This window comes from Anolis carolinensis, unplaced genomic scaffold (genome assembly GCF_035594765.1).
Source record: "Anolis carolinensis isolate JA03-04 unplaced genomic scaffold, rAnoCar3.1.pri scaffold_10, whole genome shotgun sequence".
Taxonomy (NCBI): Eukaryota; Metazoa; Chordata; class Lepidosauria; order Squamata; family Dactyloidae; genus Anolis; species Anolis carolinensis.
Window position 1 is genome coordinate 21,734,348 of NW_026943821.1, and position 21,765 is coordinate 21,756,112.

A 21,765-nucleotide genomic window follows, 5' to 3' on the forward strand; every position below is an offset into this window, starting at 1 on the left:
AGAATTATTCAGTAGAAGTTTGCCCTTGCTCTCCTTTGAGGCTGAGACAGTGCAACTTGCCCAAAGACTGTTGTCCTATATTGGTCCTTTTATGACCAATATAGGACATACTAGCTGTGCCCGGCCATGCGTTGCTGTGGCTTATGGGAATCCTTTGTTGGCCAGATGGAATAGCAGTGAATAGCCTTGCAGTCTCAAAGCCTGGCCATTTTCTGGAGTAGCTGGAGCTGTTTGTTGTATGAACGTAGAGGCATGGATGAGGGGCTGTGCTGCCAAGTTTAGTGTTTCTGGGATGTGTAGTTTTGTTGTTTTGTCCTAGGCCGAAACACCATTACCATTTTTTATATATAGATTGGTCCTATATTAAACGCCTTGGATGATTGTTTAATATTTTAATTATGTCTATTTTAAATCATGACTTGTTTAATTTGTTTTTAAATGCATTCTTTGATGTCTCAACTGTTGATTTTATGACATTATATGATTGTATTGGGTTTGCCCTAGTGTGAGCCGTTCCAAGTCCCCGTTGGGGAGATGGAGGCGGCATACAAAAATAAAGTTGTTATTATTATTATTATTATTATTATTATTATTATTATTATTATTATTTTATGACACAGCAAACAACATAGATATGCTGGATTTCGTATCACAAAATCACAAGTTGAACACTTCTCAGTGTCTAGGACTGTGTGATGTATATTATTATTATTATTATTATTATTATTATTATTTTATTGTATGACACAGCAAACAAGATAGACATGCTGGATTTCGTATCACAAAATCACAAGTTGAACACTTCCCAAGTGTCTAGGACTTTGTGATGTATATTATTATTATTATTATTTTATTGTATGACACAGCAAACAAGATAGATATGCTGGATTTCGTATCACAAAATCACAAGTCGAACACTTCCCAAGTGTCTAGGACTGTGTGACGTATATTATTATTATTATTATTATTATTATTATTATTATTATTATTATTATTATTATTATTATTTTATTATGACACAGCAAACAAGGTAGACATGCTGGATTTCATATCACAAAATCACAAGTCGAACACTTCCCAAGTGTCTATGACTGTGTGATGTATTTTCGGATGATGCGTGCAGATTATTATTATTATTATTATTATTATTATTATTATTATTATTATTATTATTATTATTATTGGTGGGTTTCCATGGCTGAATTGGGTTTTGAACCCTATTCTCCCAGAATCCTCGTCCAACACTCAAACTAAGACAATTATTACTTTTCCTAAGGCCTTCGCTGCTTCTTGTTAATCTCCAGTTTGCCCCATTCCTTACCACCACCAAAACCATTTCAGCCAATGTCAGAACTGGTTTTATTTTCTAGACCTGGCTCTTTACTAGAGCTTTTAATCTATGTTAATTTTATCAATATTTGTATGTATGTATTTTTATCCTTTACAATTTTATCTTGTAAATCGCCTAGAGCATCTTGGATGGAGGGCGATTAATAAGTAATTAAATGATGATGATGATGATGATATTTTGAGTGTGGTTCTCGTTTGGGTTCTCAAGAGAGAATTCAAAATTTCATTATTTCTCAGCTCTCCTCTTTCTTGACTGTCAACTTCTCGTTCCATCTCTCAACTAAAGTTCGTGCTTCATCTATTTTCGAGGACTTACTCACAGCGAGTAGGGAGAAGGTGATGTTCTTTGTTCTGGCCTACAATTCACACTCCTACCATATGGGACTATTAGGCATGCAAACCCATTACGCATAACCGCAGGCATGCAAACTGAAAACTGGATCTTGAGGCTCATGAAATATCTCCCACCACTGTCCATAGCAGACCATGAATTATAGCTAAGCTATCTGGTGGTGTCACTAGGTGGCTTCCATATAATCGTAGAAGAAACTCTGCTCCATGTTTGAGTCTGAACTCCAAAAGAACTATCCAAGGTGCTGAAAACACACTTGACACCTTGGATAGTTCCTTTAGAGTTTGGACTAGAACCTGGAGTAGATACTCCATCATGGAAGGCACCAAACAATCACCATTGGTTTGGCTGGAATGTTGTCCACCTTGAGCTGACTTCTGGTTTTGAAAGTTCAGTGTTTCTTAACCCTGAGTTTGAAAAGCATCACCTTATACCAGAGTCAGGTAAAAAACATCACATTGACTTGCTTCTTGGGTTACACCAATGTGATTCCAAACCTCCATGATCACCATGCTCCTCAATGAAGAAAATGAGGAATATCTTCAGAGCCATGACTTGGGTGAAATTTTAGGCAAACCGGAGACCGGAGATCATGAATCTCCAGAGTGTCTTCTATATTGCAGAACTTATATACCATTTTAACTGCCCTTGTTTACATTACGTAACAAAGTTTTTGTTCCTGGTTTATCAATGTTATTTCTTAATTGATTCTATCATAAAAACATGGGAAAGGTTTATTACATTGCGAAAACTTTGCTTTTGAGGGACATCCTGCGGCACATTTTGCTATAGTTTTTCAATGGCTAGAGTCTCATCCAATTCAACCTAGTGTGTGGCAGCCACAAACTTATCCAACATAAGCGGGCTGGCAGAACGTTGTATAAGCATGTTTGTTTTATATGATTTTATTTGTTTTTATGATTTGCTTTATTGTTGATTGATTTGTTTTTATTGTTGTGTTTTATATTGTCCGTTTTGCCCCATGTAAGCCGCCCCGAGTCCCCTTGGGGAGATGGGGCGGGGTATAAAAATATTATTATTATTATTATTATTATTATTATTATTATTATTATTATTATTATTATTATATTATGACACAGCAAACAAGATAGATATGCTGGATTTCATATCACAAAATCACAAGTCGAACACTTCCCAAGTGTCTAGGACTGTGTGATGTATTTTCGGATGATGCGCACAGATCCCAGCAGGGTGGCCTTCTGCAGTTGGCAGATCGTAATTTTATCAATGTCTATTGTTTCCAAATGCCGGCTGAGATCTTTTGGCACGGCACTCAATGTGCCCATCACCACCGGGACCACCTGTACTAGTTTCTGCCAGAGTCTTTGAAGTTCAATCTTGAGGTCCTGATAGCAGCTGAGTTTTTCCTGTTGTTTTTCGTCAATGCCACTGTCACCTGGGATGGCGACATCAATGATCCAAACCTTTTTTATTAATAATTTTATTATTAATTTTATTATTATTATTATTATTATTATTATTATTATTATTATTATTATTATTATTTCGAAGTAAGGACTGCACAATTAAACAGGAAATAACACTTTCAAACCAGGAACAGGAAAAAATTCAAATTTTGTTACACAGTGTTATGGTTTGATGGGCTACAAGGACTTTTCGCAGAAGATTTTAGAGGCTACGAATTGCAGGACTCCATAGAACGGAGACATGACAGTTAAAGTGGTATCAAAGTGCTACAATTGTGTAGTGTGAAAGATAGCCAGACCTGCAAGAGCATCCTAAAGAAGGCAAAGTGCAATGCAGCCATACAAGTAAAAACCACATATCAAGTCAAAAATGGTGATACTACTATGCTCTTCAGCAATGTGTGTTTGCACATGTCTCTGTGTGTCTATAGACAGTGTTGGCTGATAGCTTCCATATCAGTCGGGGCCTAAATCCATTCTGGGTTTTAGTCTCAGCTATAAGTGAAACGTTCAAGGTTCTGAACCCATTTTGGATTCAGAGTTTGTGGATTAGTCCTTTTAAAGTTCAGACAAAACCCAGAGCAGATTCTCCACTGATAGCAGCTACTATGTCTATAGACACTGTTGTCCACTCTAGCCCTAAGAGTTATTGCAAAACCAAATGGAAGTCAAGCACCTATGGATAAGCAGGTCTCCAACACAGCTTAGACTTGAATTTGAGGAAATGGAAGCTCCAAAGATGAGAAGGTTGTGATATCTACAGTTTCGGTGACAATTTGGAGCCCAAGAAAACATTGCGCTGAGTCATATTTTTTCTGGAAAGGGGGCGGTAGGCCAACTAAGTTTGGGAACCATTGGTCTAGACCATTGGTGTTGGTTTGTGGTGTAGAACAGAAGCAAGAATTTCAGAAGTGGTGGGGACTAAGGAGCAATTTAGGGGTTCTGGGAAGGTACTACCACCAGTCAAAGATTGTTATTGTTATTATTGTTGTTGTATGCCATCACTTCGTGTCAAGCTGTTCTGGAGAGATGCCATCCAGGGACAGGAGAGCAAGCCTATCTCCCATCCAGGAAGGGCTACATCGCAAGAAACCAATGGGGATTCCCACCATGCACCTCTCCACTGAGCCCAGCCTCAGGATGCCCTTCCTTCGACAAAGAAAATAAAATAAATAGTACACAGGATGCAACGAGAATGCGACCAAATCGATTCAGTCCCAAAACATCTCCTGGGGAGCAGATCCCAAGCCTTGGTACCTCTGTTTCCAGCCGCTGTGAATCCGAAAGAAATTCCTTTTACTACTAAAGATCTGGCTAGAGAGATGGGAAGGGGAAGGAACGAAAGAAGAAAGGTAGGAAGAAGAGGGAAACAAAGAAGGGAAACGGTTAGTGGCAGGGGTGGATATGGAAAGAAAAGTTAGAAATGGTGGTCCCGGAGGTGAGGAGAGCCGTGCTGAGGCTGGCCATAAAGGAGGGAACACAGGGATGGTTTGCCACATGGTTCAAATGCAACAGAGTTAACACTATATTTTTCTTTTGGGTTCTAATACATTCTGAGGATTCAGTGTATCCTTTCTGCCAATCTAGCAATCCGAAAACATGCAAATGTGAGTAGATCGATAGATACCGTCATGGCGGAAAGGTAATGACGTTCCATACAGTCATGCCAACCACATGACCTTGGAGGTGTCTATGGACAACGCCGGCTCTTCGGCTTAGAAATGGAAATGAGCACCAACCCCCAGTCGGACACGACTAGAATTAATGTTAGCGGAAACCTTTACCTTTAACCCACCGTACTTATGTCCTTTGCCTCTTATTGTTTCCCACCCACTCTCTAAATTCTCATGGAAGAGCTCTAAGTCTAATTTGTACTATTTACTTCCCTATTCACTGCATTGATTTTCTTGTTTTCTATTTGCAGGAAAAAAAATCTGAACAAGACCAGCATAGTGATATCACTGATATGGCCATCTTGGATCTCACTTTGAAACACAGAATATAAATAAATGACCTATTTATTAAAAAGTGTTATGATTGTCGCTAATTCCAAACGCCCAGAACAACATGAGGATCAGGTTGCATGGATGGAAGTTTTGGAAAATAATGGTCAAGCTTTTGGAAATATAGGCTTCCAAAATGAACCAGTTTGCTTTTATAAACACTCCGTTAGAGTGGCTTTGGCAGATATAGAGGTTTCCAAATGTTGGACTTTCTACCACTGGTCAACTTTTGGAAAATAACGGTCAACTTTTTGAAATATAGGCTTCCGAAAGGAACCAGTTTGCTTTTGTAAACACTCCATTAGAGAAGCTTTGGCAGATATAGAGGTTTCCAAATGTTGGACTTTCTAGCACTGGTCAACTTTTGGAAAACAATGGTCAACTTTTTGAAATATTATAGGCTTCCAAAATGAACCAGCTTCCTTTTGTAAACACTCCATTAGAGAAACTTTGGCAGATATAGAGGTTTCCAAATGTTGGACTTTCTACCACTGAGCAAATTGGGTTTTTGGACTGTAATAAATACTGGAAGATCTAGAAACTCTTAGAAAAGTTGTAGATAGTGAAAGTGGAATCCAAAACACCTGGCAGCTGCTGCATTGAGCAACCAAACCCTATATGATTTCCTTTCCTGATGCTCTCTCCCCATTTGTAGGAACATGCAAACACATATATACAGAGACACCAGCTTTGAAGGCCTCTCCCCAAGGAGCAGCCATATATCACCAGTTTTTTTCTAGAGGAGAACCTACCTTCCTTCAGAGAGGGAATAAAAGCAGAGACTGCACTTTAAAGGGAAATAGAAGGTTACCTTAAGCGCAAACACTTGTGGGGCGGAGCTTCATCTTCTTTCCAGCTTCCGGGAATGAATAGGGCATGGAGACGTGATGGGAATATGGAGAGCAGAGGAAAGAGGAGAAGAAGTGGAGGAGGAATCGAGGATGGAACAGGAGGAGAAAGAGAGAACGGTGGTGAAATGAGACAGAGACTGCAAAGGAGACTAGAAGGATGGAAACACTCCAGAAATCGAAGAGTAGAGACCTTCTCACCTTGGGTGCTCAGAAACCTTACAAGAACCTACGTGTTAGGAATTCCTCTTTTTCAGAAGAGGAAGGGGAGCAGGAAAGTGTTCATGAATCGGAGGGACAGTTGGAATCTGAGGAGGAGATTTTGCAAGTACCCACATTTCAGGAGAGGCAAAAAGAAACAGAGCAGAGACGTCGTTCAGCTAGATTAGATGCCACAAATGCAGTTGAGTAATTAGGATCTGTACTAGCAGCTGTGAGGGAACTCAGGGCTATAAAGCAGAGGCAGGTGCAGCCAGCTCTTGCTGGTAACAAACTGACTCTTCGCTCCCCTTGTGCCTGCTTCAAGTCTGCATCTGGGAAAGTGCTCCTAAAGATTTGTTGCTGTTTCTTTGTCTGAAGTAAGACTGCTATTTGATTTGGGAATTTACCAGAGACTAAGAACTGTGCTTACCCTAAGACTACCTTGCTTACTTTTGCATTATTCCACTGAGTGTGCTGTACTTTGTGTTTTGCTGAAGTAAAGCAGTTTTCATTTACTTACCACAGTGTTTTAAGGCTGTTCTTGAAAGACAAAACAGGACACTATGCTAGAAGGTCAGATACCAGTGTTTGCCCAAAAAAACCCCCCAAAAGTCAAGATATTGACGGTAAAATGGATGGAGAGTGAATCTCTCCTTGGAAAATTCTCAACATATATTAGTAGACTCGGACCAACAGAGGGGGACAAAGTACTGTATTTAGTCAAGAGAAATGCTGAAGGATCAGAAGGACGTTGGCTTGGCTCATAGCACACAACACAGTCAAAACCAGAAGAAAGAGAGCACCACAGGAAAGACACTACACCACAGACCGAGCGAGGACACACCAAGGGCACGGAAGACGTGGGAGGAGAAGGTCTCTGACCCTACCTTTCCCCTGAGTTAAAGGGAGGGCTGGTGGTTTTCAGGCCTGGGGTGAAGGAGTGATAATGTAGAGATGCTCCGTCGGGGTATTTCCTCACCTCGGAGTTCCTAAGCCCTCCGTTGCGCACTCGGTGCATGTGGTCAAACATAAGGACCAATTCTCTAGGGACGGGTTCAAATAAAAACAAAGAGCGGAGAAATTAAAAGCCTTCAAAGAGGGAGGTGGGGTGGGAGAACACAATGAAATGAAAACAAAACAGTATCAAATATCATAAATATACAGTAGAGTCTCACTTATCCAAGCCTCGCTTATCCAAACGTCTGGATTATCCAAGCCATTTTTGCAGTCAATGTTTTCAATACATCGTGATATTTTGGTGCTAAATTCGTAAATACAGTAATTACAACATAACATTACTGCGTATCGAACTACTTTTTCTGTCCAATTTGTTGTATACCATGATGTTTTGGTGCTTAATTTGTAAAATCATAACCTAATTTCATGTTTAATAGGCTTTTCCTTAATCTCTCCTTATTATCCAACATATTCGCTTATCCAAGCTTCTGCCAGCCCGTTTAGCTTGGATAAGTGAGACTCTACTGTATGTAGGAGAAGGTTTAAAGGGGAGGTTGAGAAAAGAAAAATATCCTTGTGTAGCCTTGAATGGCATTTCTGAGGCGTGAGTTGTCTGATGCTGTATCTTGAATGGAGATCTGCAAATGTTGAGTTAGAACAGCCATCAAGGGTGGTATTAATTGGAAATTTAACATTGATTAGGCAATATAAGCAGATAGGGCTGGACTACGATGGCACGAAGTCCAAGGAACTCTACTTTCCTGTCCATGCCTCAATGAACCGTCTCCAAATGTAAATGTTTCCAAACATTTCAATCCCCAATGTGTCCAGATAAGACTGGGATGGATCCCTGTTTGAAGTTCTGGACTAGAAATAGAGAATTGCTTCTATGCCAGTAGACTACGAATCTGCTTTGGAGTTTAGAAGAACACCTAGTTTGGAGACTTAGGTTCAGCTTCTTGGATAGCTCCTTTCCAACTACAATCCAGAGTAAGGCGAACCACCAGACATGACACCAAAGTCAAGAGGAACTACTTGTTATGGTCAACGTTGTTGCCTTAATGTATGTTTTCTTCTTTATCATCTTCATCTCCTCCTCTTCCTTCTCCTCTTCCTCTTCTCCACCTTTCTCCTCTTCTTCACTGCAACTACTACTACCACCAACTCTTTGGAGATGTGGCTTCAAGGGCTGTCATGATGAGCACCTGCAGTAGATTAAACCCTTGTGCCAGCAGGACTGATGACTTCAAGGTTGGTGTCGCACCTCAGGCTAGCTTCACCTTGCTATATACACCAGACTGCGCACAGGTTGAAGTCTTTTTAGTTCATTAGAAAATAGAAGGTAAAAAGTTCTTAAAAAGCAAAAGTAAAATTCCAAAAGTTCATTACAAAATAAAGCCTTAGAGAATAATTCAAGAAGTCATAAGGAATAACCGAAGTCCCATTAGAGCATGACAAAGTCCCAGGAACATGGGCTGCAAGATAATCCAGGAAAACGAGAGCTTGCTTCTTGGTTGAACAAAAGTTGCTTTGACAAAGGTTTGTCTCCAAACACATTGCTTTAAGACCCTTTGCAAAGCATGAAAGCATTTCTCTGGCCTCTAACCTCCCTCTTGTTTGCAATTCTCACACTCCTCCGAACCTGGAATTCCAAACGGTCAGCTCGATCTAAGAAACCTGTTTCGTCAAGGTCAGCCTGCTTGTTAGTTTGCTGAGCCTCATTATCAGACAGAGAACTGTCCTCCTTTTCCAAGTCCATTTGCACCTGGCTAGTTTCAGTATCATCAACATCATTCCTTGCTGTGAGAAAAAGAACTTGCATTCTCTGTAACTCATCTTCTACAACAGGGACATTTTGAACCTGATTTCTAATCTGAATCCCATCATCCTCATCAGAGTCAATCTGAGGTTCCAACTGAGTCACAACAGTTGGGTGGCTGACCTGATGGTTGCCGCTTCGAATTCAATCCGGGGAGAGCATGGATGAGCTCCCTCTATCAGCTCCAGCTCCATGCAGGGACATGAGAGAAGCCTCCCAAAAGGATAGTAAAACAACAAAACATCCGGGCAACGTCCCCTGGGCAACGTCCTTGCAGACAGCCAATTCTCTCACACCAGAAGCAACTTGCAGTTTCTCAAGTCGCTTCTGATGCAAAAAAGAAGATGAGCACCAGCCTTTTGAAATGCCCAACTGCACCCTGCCCCTCATCTGGAACCACGCTGCCCCAGGACCACTAACACCCTACTTCTCTGTTTAGTCTCCATTGCAGCTTCCGCCAGTTATGCAGGTCTTTGAGCCTATCCAGAGTCTCGGTGCTGATGGAGGAGGAAGGACAACATGTTATGAGTGACAAGGATGGAACTGTGATGAGTGAGGATCAGGGTGTGGAATCCGCACACACGATAACCTGAAGCTCTTTTGTTTCCCTTCTTGAGGAACCCAGAAAACAGAGCATTCTTCTCTCCATCTAAGAATTCTGTTTCCCCATGAAATTTCCCTTCCGTTCCCAAACCCCAAGCATTGCAGAAAGGGAGACATTGAAAATGGTTCCCAATATGAATCCTTCTCTTTGCTGCCTTCACATTCCCTTGGTCACTCTTATTGACTTATAGCAACTCCAGGAATTTCGTAAAGTTTTCTTAGCTTGGTTTTGTCTGTTCCTTCCTCTGAACTTTGGCCTGTGCCTATACTCTATTCCTAAATGCTGAACTGACTTAAGTTACTACAATGCTAGACATTTGGGGAAGGAAAGAAATATTTGTTCTAGGGAAGGCTGAATTCTTAGGGGTAAAATATCTAGATTTTGCCCCATCCTTGTCTACCCACTTTGGCAGGACCTTTGGTTTAACCACAGACTAAAACTCACCCTGGGCAACCCAGGTAAAAATAATGAAAATATGTTATTGTAAGAAACATATCTATCTATTTCACACTAGTAACAATAACTTTCCTCCAGAGTGATAGAAGGTAGGGGATGACTCATTGACTTCAGCAAAGGAAGGAAAACCCACAATGCACTTGACAGAAGGAGCAAAACTTTCAAGGAAAAAAATTACATTGGAACATAGCTATTAATGGCAAGCTGACTTGCAATATTAAAATTAAAAGGGGGATATCGAAACAAACAGATTTTTGGAAAATATGGGGAAAATTTATTGAGTATATTTTTAATGAGGGAAAGGGGTATAAGCCAGCAACAGAGGAACTTAAATTTTGGACTTGTGAAACAATATGAGTTTGGTTGGTCTTGGTGAAGGGGAGCACAAAGGTATAATAATAATAATAATGATGATAATAATAATAATAATAATAATAATAATAATAACAACAACAACAACAACAAATAAAACATGTATAAGTAGATAAAAAAGTGTGTAGTAGAGATATGTAGTAAAGTTGTAATAGAAAACTTAAAAACTGATAAGAAACATGCTTAAAGATATCTTTGATTTAGATTTTTTTTTTACTGTTGGATTGTATACAATATATGTCTAAGATATTGTAAAAGGAGGAAAGAATGTATACTTATGCATTTTGATTGATAAATTAATGATGTAAATAATAATAACAACAATAATAATTAAAAAATATAAAACATGTAGAGTAGATAAAAGGTGTAGTAGAGGGATGTGTAGTAAAGTCGTAATGGAAAAGTTAAAAATGGATAAGAAATACGCTTAAAGATGTTCTTGATTTTTTTACTGTTGGGTTGTATACAATATGATATGTTTAAGATATTGTAAAATGAGGAAATGTATATTTATACATTCTGATTGATAAATTAATTTAAAAATTAGAAAAAAGGGGGAAAATACAGTCTTCTTAAAGCTCTTCTTTGTGCAAATTTACCCCAAAAGAGTGGAAACAAACTCATAAGGAGGAGGCATCTCAAAATTAGACTCACTCCAAGCAAAAATTAGAGCCTGGGATGGTGGAACTTCTTCTTTGGGCTACAACTCCTAGCATTTTGTGGATTGTGGGATTTCTAGTTGAGTTTTTTTCCAAACCCAGCCAAGAGCCATGTAATAATAATAATAATAATCTTCCCCATCAACTCAAGTAATGTTCTTCCCCAAGAACCCAGAAATCCTTGCAACGACCACCAAACCCCATCCCAGATCTTCGCAGGCAACGTTCCACCTACCTAAAGGAGGGCAGGATGCTGTCGTAGTAGCACCAGGTGGCCGTCAGGTAAGCCCGGCTGATGTCCGTCGAGTAAAGGCGCCAAGCGGCCTGTAGCAATTGGGATGGAGGAGAGGAAGGAGAAAAAGAGGGGACCCCACAACCATAGGATTCAATCAGCCTTCTCTTTATTATCCTATTTACTCAAATCTAAGGCTCACCTATTATAGCCACATACCTTGCCAAAATTAGGGTGCACATTAGATTTGCATGACACCGTAATCTTAGTGCCGAAGCTACTTCAGAAGCTGCACCGGACGGAGCTCCTCTTTGAAGGAACTCATCTTTAATTTAATGGCCATGGCTCAATGCTATGCAATTTGGATGGCAGGGAAGACTCAAGACTTTGTCAAAATACAGTCCAATGATTCCATAGCATTGAACCAAGACCATTTTATATGCCTTTGATTTTATATGTTTATATGTGGTGTCTTTTGGGCTTAGTTCCCATGCGAGCCACCCCGAGTCCCTTCGGGTAGATGGGGCAGGACACAAGAATAAAGTATAATAAAATATACCTCACAACCTCTGAGGATGCCTGTCATAGATGTGGGCAAAACGTCAGGAGAGAATACTTCTAGAACATGGCCATACAGCCCGGAAAACATACAACAACCCAAGAATAAAGTTATTATTACAGTATATTATTAAGTGGATTCATTCAATAGAATAAATGCATCTCAAGGTTTTGGTGTCATAACATTTTGGTGTTTAAAGATGGAATTCTAATCAGGCAGCAACTCCAATGCACACTTTTTTTTGGCCAAAATAGCACACATTTCCTGCTGCGCATTATATTCAGCAACAAATACTTTTTTGGAGGTTCCAGGGATTTGAAAATTTAGGTCTGCAATTGCATTAGATTCAAGTAAATACAGTATTAATACAGTAGAGTCTCACTTATCCAGCGTTCTGTATTATCCAATGCAGTCTGCCTTTTAGTAGTCAATGTTTTTGTAGTCAATGTTTTCAATGCATTGGGATGTTTTGATGCTAAATCTATAAATACAATAGTTACTATATAACGTTACCATGTACTGAACTGCTTTTTCTGTTGATTTGATGTTTTGGTGCTTAATTTGTAAAATCATAACGTAATTTGACGTTTAATAGGCTTTTCCTTAATCCCTCCTTATTATCCAATATTTTCACTTATCAAACGTTCTGCCAGCCTGTTTATGTTGGATAAGCAAGACTCTACTGCATTTTAAATCCCACATTAATTGGTTCATGCCAAATATCAACATACAGGTTGAGCATCCCTTATCCAGCATTCCAAAATATTCCAAAATCCCAAACGGGCCATCAAAAAACGGCTGAAATCTGTACGTTTGCTTATTATATTTGGGGCAGGAATCCAATGTTGCTTCTCCGGCGCGTTCTGCTCCCATCTGTGACCTCCTTTCTCAGCACAATCCTCCCTCTCCTGCATGGACACAAATACCAATCCTCCTCGTTCAGTACATTCTTCTCAGCCTTTTGTGATCAAGGGAAAGTTGTGCATATCAGCCGTGCGTCTAGATGGGTTGTCTCCCATTGTAGCCCGAAAGGTGCCGCTTTTGAGCCGTCCTTATCTCTCCGATTCAGAGGGCTCCCTTGACAAGCAGGACACACTCTCGCCCCATTCTGTCCCCCTTCTGCTATCTCCACCTGGCAGCTGAGGGCAGCTAAATGCAGCTTTTGCTGTTCCTCTCTCCTGGGCTGAACGGACAGCGTGAGAAACAAGCAAGGCAAAAGGGATGCCGCTCCTTGTTTTTCCGCTCACAATGCAATCATGGGGAGGGGGAGCTATTTTACCCTCTTCTTGCCTGCAGGCAAGGTCCCCAAGTCCTCTGTCACTGAAGCAGTGCTCAGTTTGCAAAGGCTTGCTTTCTCTTATAGATGGAAGGCAGAGATGTTGCTACATCCTTGCCTCTGAACCAGAAATTCGTTCCATTTTCAAGCCTCCAAAACTATCCAAAACTACCAGCAAGACCATTATGAAATCTACCCAAAACTACCCAAAATTACCAGCAACACCACTTTGCAATCTACCCAAAACTACCCAAAACTACCAGAAACACCACTCTACAATCTACCCAAAACTACCAGCAACACAACACAACAATCTACCCAAAACTACCCAAAACTACCAGCAACACAACACAACAATCTACCCAAAACTACCAACAACACCACTCTGCAATCTACCCAAAACTACCAGCAACACAACACAACAATCTACCCAAAACTACCCAAAACTACCAGCAACACAACACAACAATCTACCCAAAACTACCAACAACACCACTCTGCAATCTACCCAAAACTACCAGCAACACAACACAACAATCTGCCCCAAACTACCCAAAACTACCAGCAACACCACTTTGCAAGATACCCAAAACTACCCAAACTACCAGCAACACAACACAGCAATCTACCCAAAACTACCAGCAACAACACTCTGCAATCTACCCAAAACTACCCAAAACTACGAACAACACCACTCTGCAATCTACCCAAAACTACCCAAAACTACCAGCAACAACACTCTGCGATCTACCCAAACTACCAGCAGCACAACACAGCAATCTACCCAAAACTACCCAAAACTACCAGTAACATCACTCTGCAATCTACTCAAAACTACCAGCAACACCATGCTGCAATCTACCCAAAACTATCAGCAACACCACTCTGCAATCTACCCAAAACTACCCAAAACTACCAACAACACCACTCTGCAATCTACCCCAAACTACCCAAACTACCAGCAACAACACTCTGCTATCTACCCAAAACTACCCAAAACTACCAGCAACACCACTCTGCAATCTACCCAAAACATAGGCTGGCAAATATACTTTCCTTGGACGTCACACAGTAGGTCTCCAAGGCCTTCTAATGCAAAATTGTAAATGCAATTTCTTTGAGATGGCACTGGAATAAATGGCACAATCTCAGTGTCAGCAGTGAATCCACCCTGGGTTTGAAGTCCAAAGTTTAGAGGAGCTCTAGAAGGAGCAGAAATACTTTTGGGTTCAGTTCTTTGGACAACACCCTTTAAGTCTAGTTTGAATACTATTCCCCCAAAATACAGAAAGTACTTGCTGTTGAAGGTTCGGACAGAGTTCATATTTTGACCAATGCCAGAATTTCCACTCACTTGGATCAAGTTGGCTGCCGGTGTCCGTCGCTTCTCAAAATGCTTTTGCCGATGCTGTTCTTGGACCTTGAGGGCAAATCCGGAGCCTAGAATCCCCTGAGGATGGGGACAAATAAATAAGAATGTATCAAAGCCTTCGACAACACATGTATCAATGTATTTATATGGAAATATATTTGGACACTCCCATACACACACCCTTTTCCTTAAATTTACAAATGAATGGGAATCTTTCAGGACTGTTGTGAGAACACAAACAGGGAGGAGAAGAGCCATGCATGTTGCCTTGAAGGAAAGGTGGGTATTATAGATATTTATAAAAATAAGTAAATAAAGCAGTTCCAGGTGTTTCTGGGATCTAGGGCAGAGGAATATGACCCATTGGCAATTGGTGGCTCCCATTCCAGTGAGGATGGATCCACTGTAAGGAAGTTATTTAAGGTGATTGACCCTTTCCTGCAAATAGGTCCAGAGCATCCTGGATATCCTCTTTAAAATTCAGACTAAAATGGATTCAATGATCCATGGACATGGAAACCACCAGCCGCCACCAATTTCCGCTTCCTCCCGTCGGTAACCCTGAGCTCCCATTCGGTTTCCCATTCCCCACTTACAGCCGGTAGAGCAAAGAAGGAGATGCCCAGCAAGGCAAAGCAGGCTGCCAGCACCCGGCCCAGCCAAGTGTGGGGGGTCTTGTCCCCGTAGCCGATGGTGGTGAGCGTGATCTGAAAGCAGCAAAAGGAGAGGTCACTGTGATGTGCTGCCTGGCAAACCTCCATCCCAGAGCTCTCTTCAAACACCATTTGTTTCACAGTGGCTAGAATCCTGTTGGTTACATTTTTGTTGCTTCCTGTTATGTCTTGTTTGGATGCAGTGCCAATGATATTATTTACTATGTAAGTCACCAACAGGATTCCAGCATGTGTCTGGTTATGTGTATGTCTTGTTTACTTGGGGCACAAGAGAGATACAATTTACTATGCAGGTCATCAATAGGATTCCAGTGTATGCCTTGTAATGTATCTGTTTTGTTTAGATAGGACACAAGGGATATTTACCATGCAGGTTACCAACAGGATACTAGTTATGTCTTGTTTCATGTGTGTCTTGGTTGGATGGGAACGAGCGATAGTTATTTATCATGCATGTCACCAACAGGATTCTAGTGAATTTCTTGCTATGTGTATGTCTTGTTTAGAATACAGGACACAAGAAATATTTACCATGGAGGTTACCAACAGGATACTAGTTATGTCTTGTTTCATGTGTGTCTGGGTTGGATGAAGCACAATGGATATTTACAATGCAGGTGTGATGACTCATGGGCCATGTAGTCCTGTTCCTAGTACTGTTGTGACAGATGAAGAGGAAAACTTGGGTTTCCCACCGTTTCTGCCGGATTTGGAGCCCTTGCAGCTGCAGGATGTTTGCCCACAAGAAGTCAGCCAAACAAGCCTTGAGCAGAAATCTCCCCCATTTTCTCGCCGGCTTTATTATAATCAAGATAGAAGCGCTCGGGAGGCGACTCGCCGGAGCGCCAGGATAGCTGCCAGACAATTAGATGATTAAGTCTGTTTCCCTTGGGAAAGTTTAAGGAGTCATGCATCTGGACACAGCATAGGTTTCGTTTCTTGTTCCCCAGAGAAAGTGTTCTTTGGCAGGAAAACAAGATCCTATATAGGTGTTTGGCCGCAAAGGAATCCTTGCGGAGTCAATTCGTCAGCTTCGGGAGTAGATTGTGTGTGGACTACGCTACTCCAGTTTCCAGGACCTTGCTCTCGTTCCAGCCCTGCCTTGTTCCCCAGACCTTGCCACGGATTTCGCCACGGACCCTGTTCTTGCTCCTCGCTTCTTGTTGCCTTGAATCAAGCCTTGTTTGCCAAGAATCTAGTTTGCTCCCCAGCCTTGCATTAAGCTCCATGGACTAAAGGACCTTGTCATTTCCCCTCACTTTGCTTGGCAAAGTGTGTGTTTCGGTTATTGGATTACAACTTTGGACCTTAATATCTCATATTGGACATTGTTTTCCTGGACTATATTTGACCTTTCCTGAAAGGTCTACTTCTGAACTATATTCTACACTTGTTTTTATTAACTTTATATATTTCCTTAATAAAGATATTAGTTAGATTCTGGTCTCTGCGCATGGTTATTGGTGCTCTGCAGCCTGGGTCCTGACAGCAGGTCACCAACAGGATTCTAGTGAATTTCTTGTTATGTGTATGTCTTGTTTAGAATATAGGACACAAGAAATATTTACCATGGAGGTTACCAACAGGATATTAGTTATGTCTTGTTTCATGTGTGTCTGGGTTGGATGAAGCACAATGGATATTTACAATGCATGTCACCAACAGGATTCTAGTGAATTTCTTGTTATATGTATGTCTCAGCTGTTCATACGTAAGTAATTATTGAGTAATATATCCTAAGCTGATGCTCCCCAATGCTCTACATTGCTTGCCTAGTTATGCATACATAACTAGGTGGGTGGTGTAGAATATCTCCAATAATCTAAATCTAAAAAATATTAGTGTTCCTTGAGGGGAGAATGTACCCATTACTTTAAATTAACACATTATAAGTCAGCCCTCCACTTTTCCTGGAGTTTCAAACATATAATGTACACAAAAGTGAAAAAATATGAATTTTTAAAAAAATACTATTCACAAATCTGAGAATAACCAAATTCGCAGAAGTCAAACCCATAAATGCAAAGAGTTAATATTACTACTTTATCGATTCCAGGCCAAAACACTTATAACACCCAAATTGTGGGAATACTATTTGTTTTATTAGTACCCCAAAACGTAACAGGACACAGAAAACACTGTGGCTTCCACCATGTTATTTCCAAGATCTGAGCCAAGCCAAATCAAAACGGTGCTCAACTTACTGTACCCCACCAGAGCGAATCTGCGTAAGTGAGGAAGTCCTTGTTGGAATCTTTCTCTGCCAGGTAGACCAGGAAGGAGGCAAAGATGAGGACCAGGAAGCCAATGTACCAGGCTGTGATCAGCTCCTGACAGCAAAACACAGCAACACGTGAACAAGTGCAACCAGGAGCCGTCAAAAGAAGAAGAGTCATCGTTGAAATGTCAGCACTAGGCAATGATAGCACTATAGTCCCATTTTAACTGTTATGGCTACATCCTATGAAAGCCTCTAGTATGTAGTTTGGGGAGGCATGAAAACTCTCTGGCCAAGAATTCTACCCATCCCTCCTTAAATTGCAAATCCTAGGATTCCACTGAATGTTGCCATGTCAAGTTAATATGGAATCATAGCGCTATACAACATGACCCCTTTATTAACTGATCAGTCTCCTGCATCCGACAAAATATGCCTTTTCTAGCCATTCTCTTGCTCTTCCAATTTCTAAACCCCTTAGGCATTTCCTAGTTCATCTAAGTGATTAAATGCTATGCTTCTCCAAAAAATTGCAATAGAATTGAATGGTTATATACCATATATACTCGAGCATAAGCCGAGTTTTTCAGTCCTTCTTTGGAGCTGAAAAAGTCCCCCTCAGCTTCGAGTGAGAATCCTGGTCAACTTATATTCAGGTCGGCTTATACTCAAGTATATACGGTACATTTATTATTTTTCCCTATTATTATTATTACATTTATTATTTAAATACAGTAATTACTACATAGCATTACTGCGTATTGAACTACTTTTTCTGTCAAATTTGTTGTATAACATGATGTTTTGATACTTAATTTGTAAAATCATAACCTAATTCGATGTTTAATAGGCTTTTCCTTAATCCCTCCTTATTATCCAACATATTCGCCTATCCAACGTTCTGCCGGCCCGTTTATGTTGGATAAGTGAGACTCTACTGTATCTATTTTTATTTTTACATTTAATATTTGTTACATTTAATATTTAACTCTTTTTATCATTATCTGAAGGATACGTAAGCACATTTACATTGAAGATGGTTAGAATAATGACTGGATCAGAGTCGGACAGTGTTACCTTAAATTATAGTTTTATGTAAATATTCAAAAACATTTCACCTACGGATACCTGAATTAATGTAATTTTATTGGTATCTATTTTTATTTTTAAATTTACCAGTAGCAGCTGCATTGCCCACCCTTGGCTTATACCCGAGTCAATATGTTTTCTCAGTTTTTTGTGGTAAAATTAGGTGCCTCAGCTAATATTTGGTTTGGCTTATCCTCGAGTATATATGGTATGTGCATTCCACATTATTTCCAACTCTTGGGATCCCTTGAGTCCCCAGTATCTTTTCCTTCCCTTGTCTTTTGCCCACTTACCTTGCTGTGAGCATAGACCACCGAACCCAAGAGCTTCCAGGTGCCGCCGCGGCGGTCCATGCGCACCATGCGCAGGATCTGGAGGAAGCGCATGCTGCGCAGAGCCGAAGTAGCAAAGATGTTGCCCTGAGTGCCGGCGGCGATGACGGCGAGGGACGCGACAAAGACGATGAAATCTAGAACGAAGAAGACCAGCAAGAGAAAGATTAAAACCCTTATGCACTTCTGCACATGTCAGAAGTAAAATTTTGCAAGTTCCTTTTGGTGTCATGACAACTCCCAGCATCAGGATGTATTAGGACCAAATTTGACACAAATTTGAACACTGGTAAGGTTAGGGGGAGGATTGATTATGTCATTTTGGAGTTGTAGTTGATGAGATTTATAGTTCATCTACAATCAAAGAGCATTCTGAACTCCACCAACGATGGAATTGAACCAAACTTGGAACACAGAACTCCCATGACCAACAGGAAATACTGGAAGGGTTTGGTGGGCATTGACTTTGAGTTTTGGAGTTGTAGTTCACCAACATCCAGAGAGCACTGTGGACTCAAACAATGATGAATGTGGACCAAACTTGGCACAAATATTTAATATGCCCAAACGCAAACACTGGTGGAGTTTGGGGAAAATAGACGTTGACTTTTGGGAGTTGTAGTTGCTGGGATTTATAGTTCACCTACAATCAAAGAGCATTCTGAACTCCACCAACGATGGAATTGAACCAAACTTGGCAGATAGAACTCCCATGATGACAGAAAACACTGAAAGGATTTGGTGGTAATTGACCTTGAGTTTGGGAGTTGTAGTTTACCAACATCCAGAGAGCACTGTGGACTCAAACAATGATGGATCTGGACCAAATTTGGCACAAATATTTAATATGCCCAAACGTGAACACTGGTGGAGTTTGGGGAAAATAGACCATGACATTTGGGAGTTGTAGTTGCTGGGATTTATAGTTCACCTACAATCAAAGAGCCCCTTGAACTCCACCAACGATAGAATTGGGCCAAACTTGGCAGACAGAATGCCTATGACTAACAGAAAATACTGGAAGGGTTTGGTGGGCACTGACCTTGAGTTTGGGAGTTGTAGTTCACCGACATCCAGAGAGCACTGTGGACTCAAACAATGATGGATCTGGACCAAACTTGGCACAAATATTTAATATGCCCAAATGTGAACACTGGTGGAGTTTGGGGAAAATAGACCATGACATTTGGGAGTTGAAGTTGCTGGGATTTATAGTTCACCTACAATCAAAGAGCCCCTTGAACTCCATCAATGATAGAATTGAACCAAACCTGGCAGACAGAACTCCCATGGAAAATGCTGGAAGGATTTGGTGGGCACTGACCTGAGTTTGGGAGTTGTAGTTCACCGACATCCAGAGAGCACTGTGGACTCAAACAATGATGGATGTGGACCAAACTTGGCACAAATACTTAATATGCCCAAACGTGAACACTGGTGGAGTTTGGGGAAAATAGACCTTGACATTTGGGAGTTGTAGTTGATGGGATTCATAGTTCACCTACAATCAAAGAGCTCCTTGAACTCCATCAATGATAGAATTGGACCAAACTTTCCACACAGAACCTCATGACCAACAAAAATACTGGTCTTCGGTGACCCCTCTGCAACTCCTCCCAGGGGTCCCAACCCCCAGGTTGAGAAATGCTGGTGTAGGTGGACCCTAAGGAAGCCAAACAACTCTAATTCCTCAAGTCTTACCTATGACACAGAAGGGTTTCCGAGCGAAACGGAAGCGGCCCTGCCATCCTCGGTAGCGGCAGCAACACCCAGCCGACCAGACCCTGACAATGTATTCCATTCCGAAAACTACAATCATTACAAATTCCTGCAAGGAGAAAAGAAGGGGGGAGAATAAAATCAGGCAATGGGTTGCATGCATAAGACATGTTAAGGCAAAGGAGTATGGATAGCAGCCATCCAAAGGGTTTGAATCCAGGATCCATGACACTAGTCTCCATGATTGCATTTATCCACATCCAACCACATATGTCATCTCTGGGCCTTTTCTAGGATGGGAGAAGGCTTCAATTTCTGGCAATGGGAAGCTCAAGTTGTATTGAACCTCTCCCCATCCTCTATTCTCTTTTTGGAAGCCCCCGTGGACCCGAGAGCCGAAACCAGGCCTCCGAAAGGGCAGGAACAGCCCAAGGAGAGGGGCCTGCGTTCCAAATATACATTGTCCTCATTGCTAATCATTGATCCCATTCACAGGGGGAAAGCGAAGGACAGCAGAGGAATTTTTCGGAGAGGAGGCGGAGGAAGTGTGACGGTGCTTGTGCAAATTTGTAGGTGAGCAGGGAAAAAGAAGTTGCTCGGGGAGATGCTGCTTCCATGCATCATTAAAATATGGTATTGGAGGGGGGTCTATAGATAAGGAGAAGAGACATGTTCAAGAGCAAATCAAGAAGGAAAGGTCTTTGAAATGCAAATGCAAAATCATTAACCTGAGCATTTAAGTTAGGGCTAGCATTAAGGTAGGGCCCCTGGTGGCACAGTGTGTTAAAGCGCTGAGCTGCTGAACTTGCAGACCAAAAGGTCCCAGGTTCAAATCCCGGGAGCGGAATAAGCGCCCGCTGTTAGCCCCAGCTCCTGCCAACCTAGCAGTTCGAAAACATGCCAATGTGAGTAGATCATTAGGTACCGCTTCTGCGGGAAGGTAATGACTCTCAATGCCGGCCACATGACCTTGGAGGTGTCTATGGACAACGCCGGCTCTTCGGCTTAGAAATGGAGATGAGCACCAATCCCCAGAGTCGGTCACGACTGGACTTAATGTCAGGGGAAATCTTTACCTAGCATTAAGGTTTGAGTTAGGGTAGAGTTTGAGTTAGGGCTAGAGTTGGGTTTGGATTTGAGTTGGGTTAGTGTTTGGGTTTGAGTTGAGGAATCATTAGGGAGTTAGGGTTTGAGTTTGAATTAGGATACTAAAGGTAAAGATTTC

The 21,765-nt window shown here is 41.2% G+C and overlaps 1 protein-coding gene across 3 annotated transcripts in view; it reads right to left on the bottom strand.

The window, feature by feature from the left end:
* Positions 1–21,765, bottom strand: part of kcnq4 (potassium voltage-gated channel subfamily Q member 4) — an 81,416-nt gene that overhangs the window by 6,547 nt on the left and 53,104 nt on the right. The window contains exons 3-9 of one of the 3 annotated variants that reach the window (XM_062962296.1): positions 20,523–20,649; positions 18,783–18,958; positions 17,387–17,512; positions 15,105–15,215; positions 14,491–14,586; positions 11,305–11,393; positions 4,408–4,464 (exon numbers count right to left, since the gene is read on the bottom strand). In XM_062962296.1, the coding sequence (XP_062818366.1) occupies positions 4,408–4,464; positions 11,305–11,393; positions 14,491–14,586; positions 15,105–15,215; positions 17,387–17,512; positions 18,783–18,958; positions 20,523–20,649 (782 nt within the window). Of the gene's footprint in view, positions 1–4,407; positions 4,465–7,089; positions 7,246–11,304; positions 11,394–14,490; positions 14,587–15,104; positions 15,216–17,386; positions 17,513–18,782; positions 18,959–20,522; positions 20,650–21,765 lie in introns of all 3 variants that reach the window. The other 2 variants (XM_062962295.1, XM_016996326.2) reach the window with 2 other exon arrangements.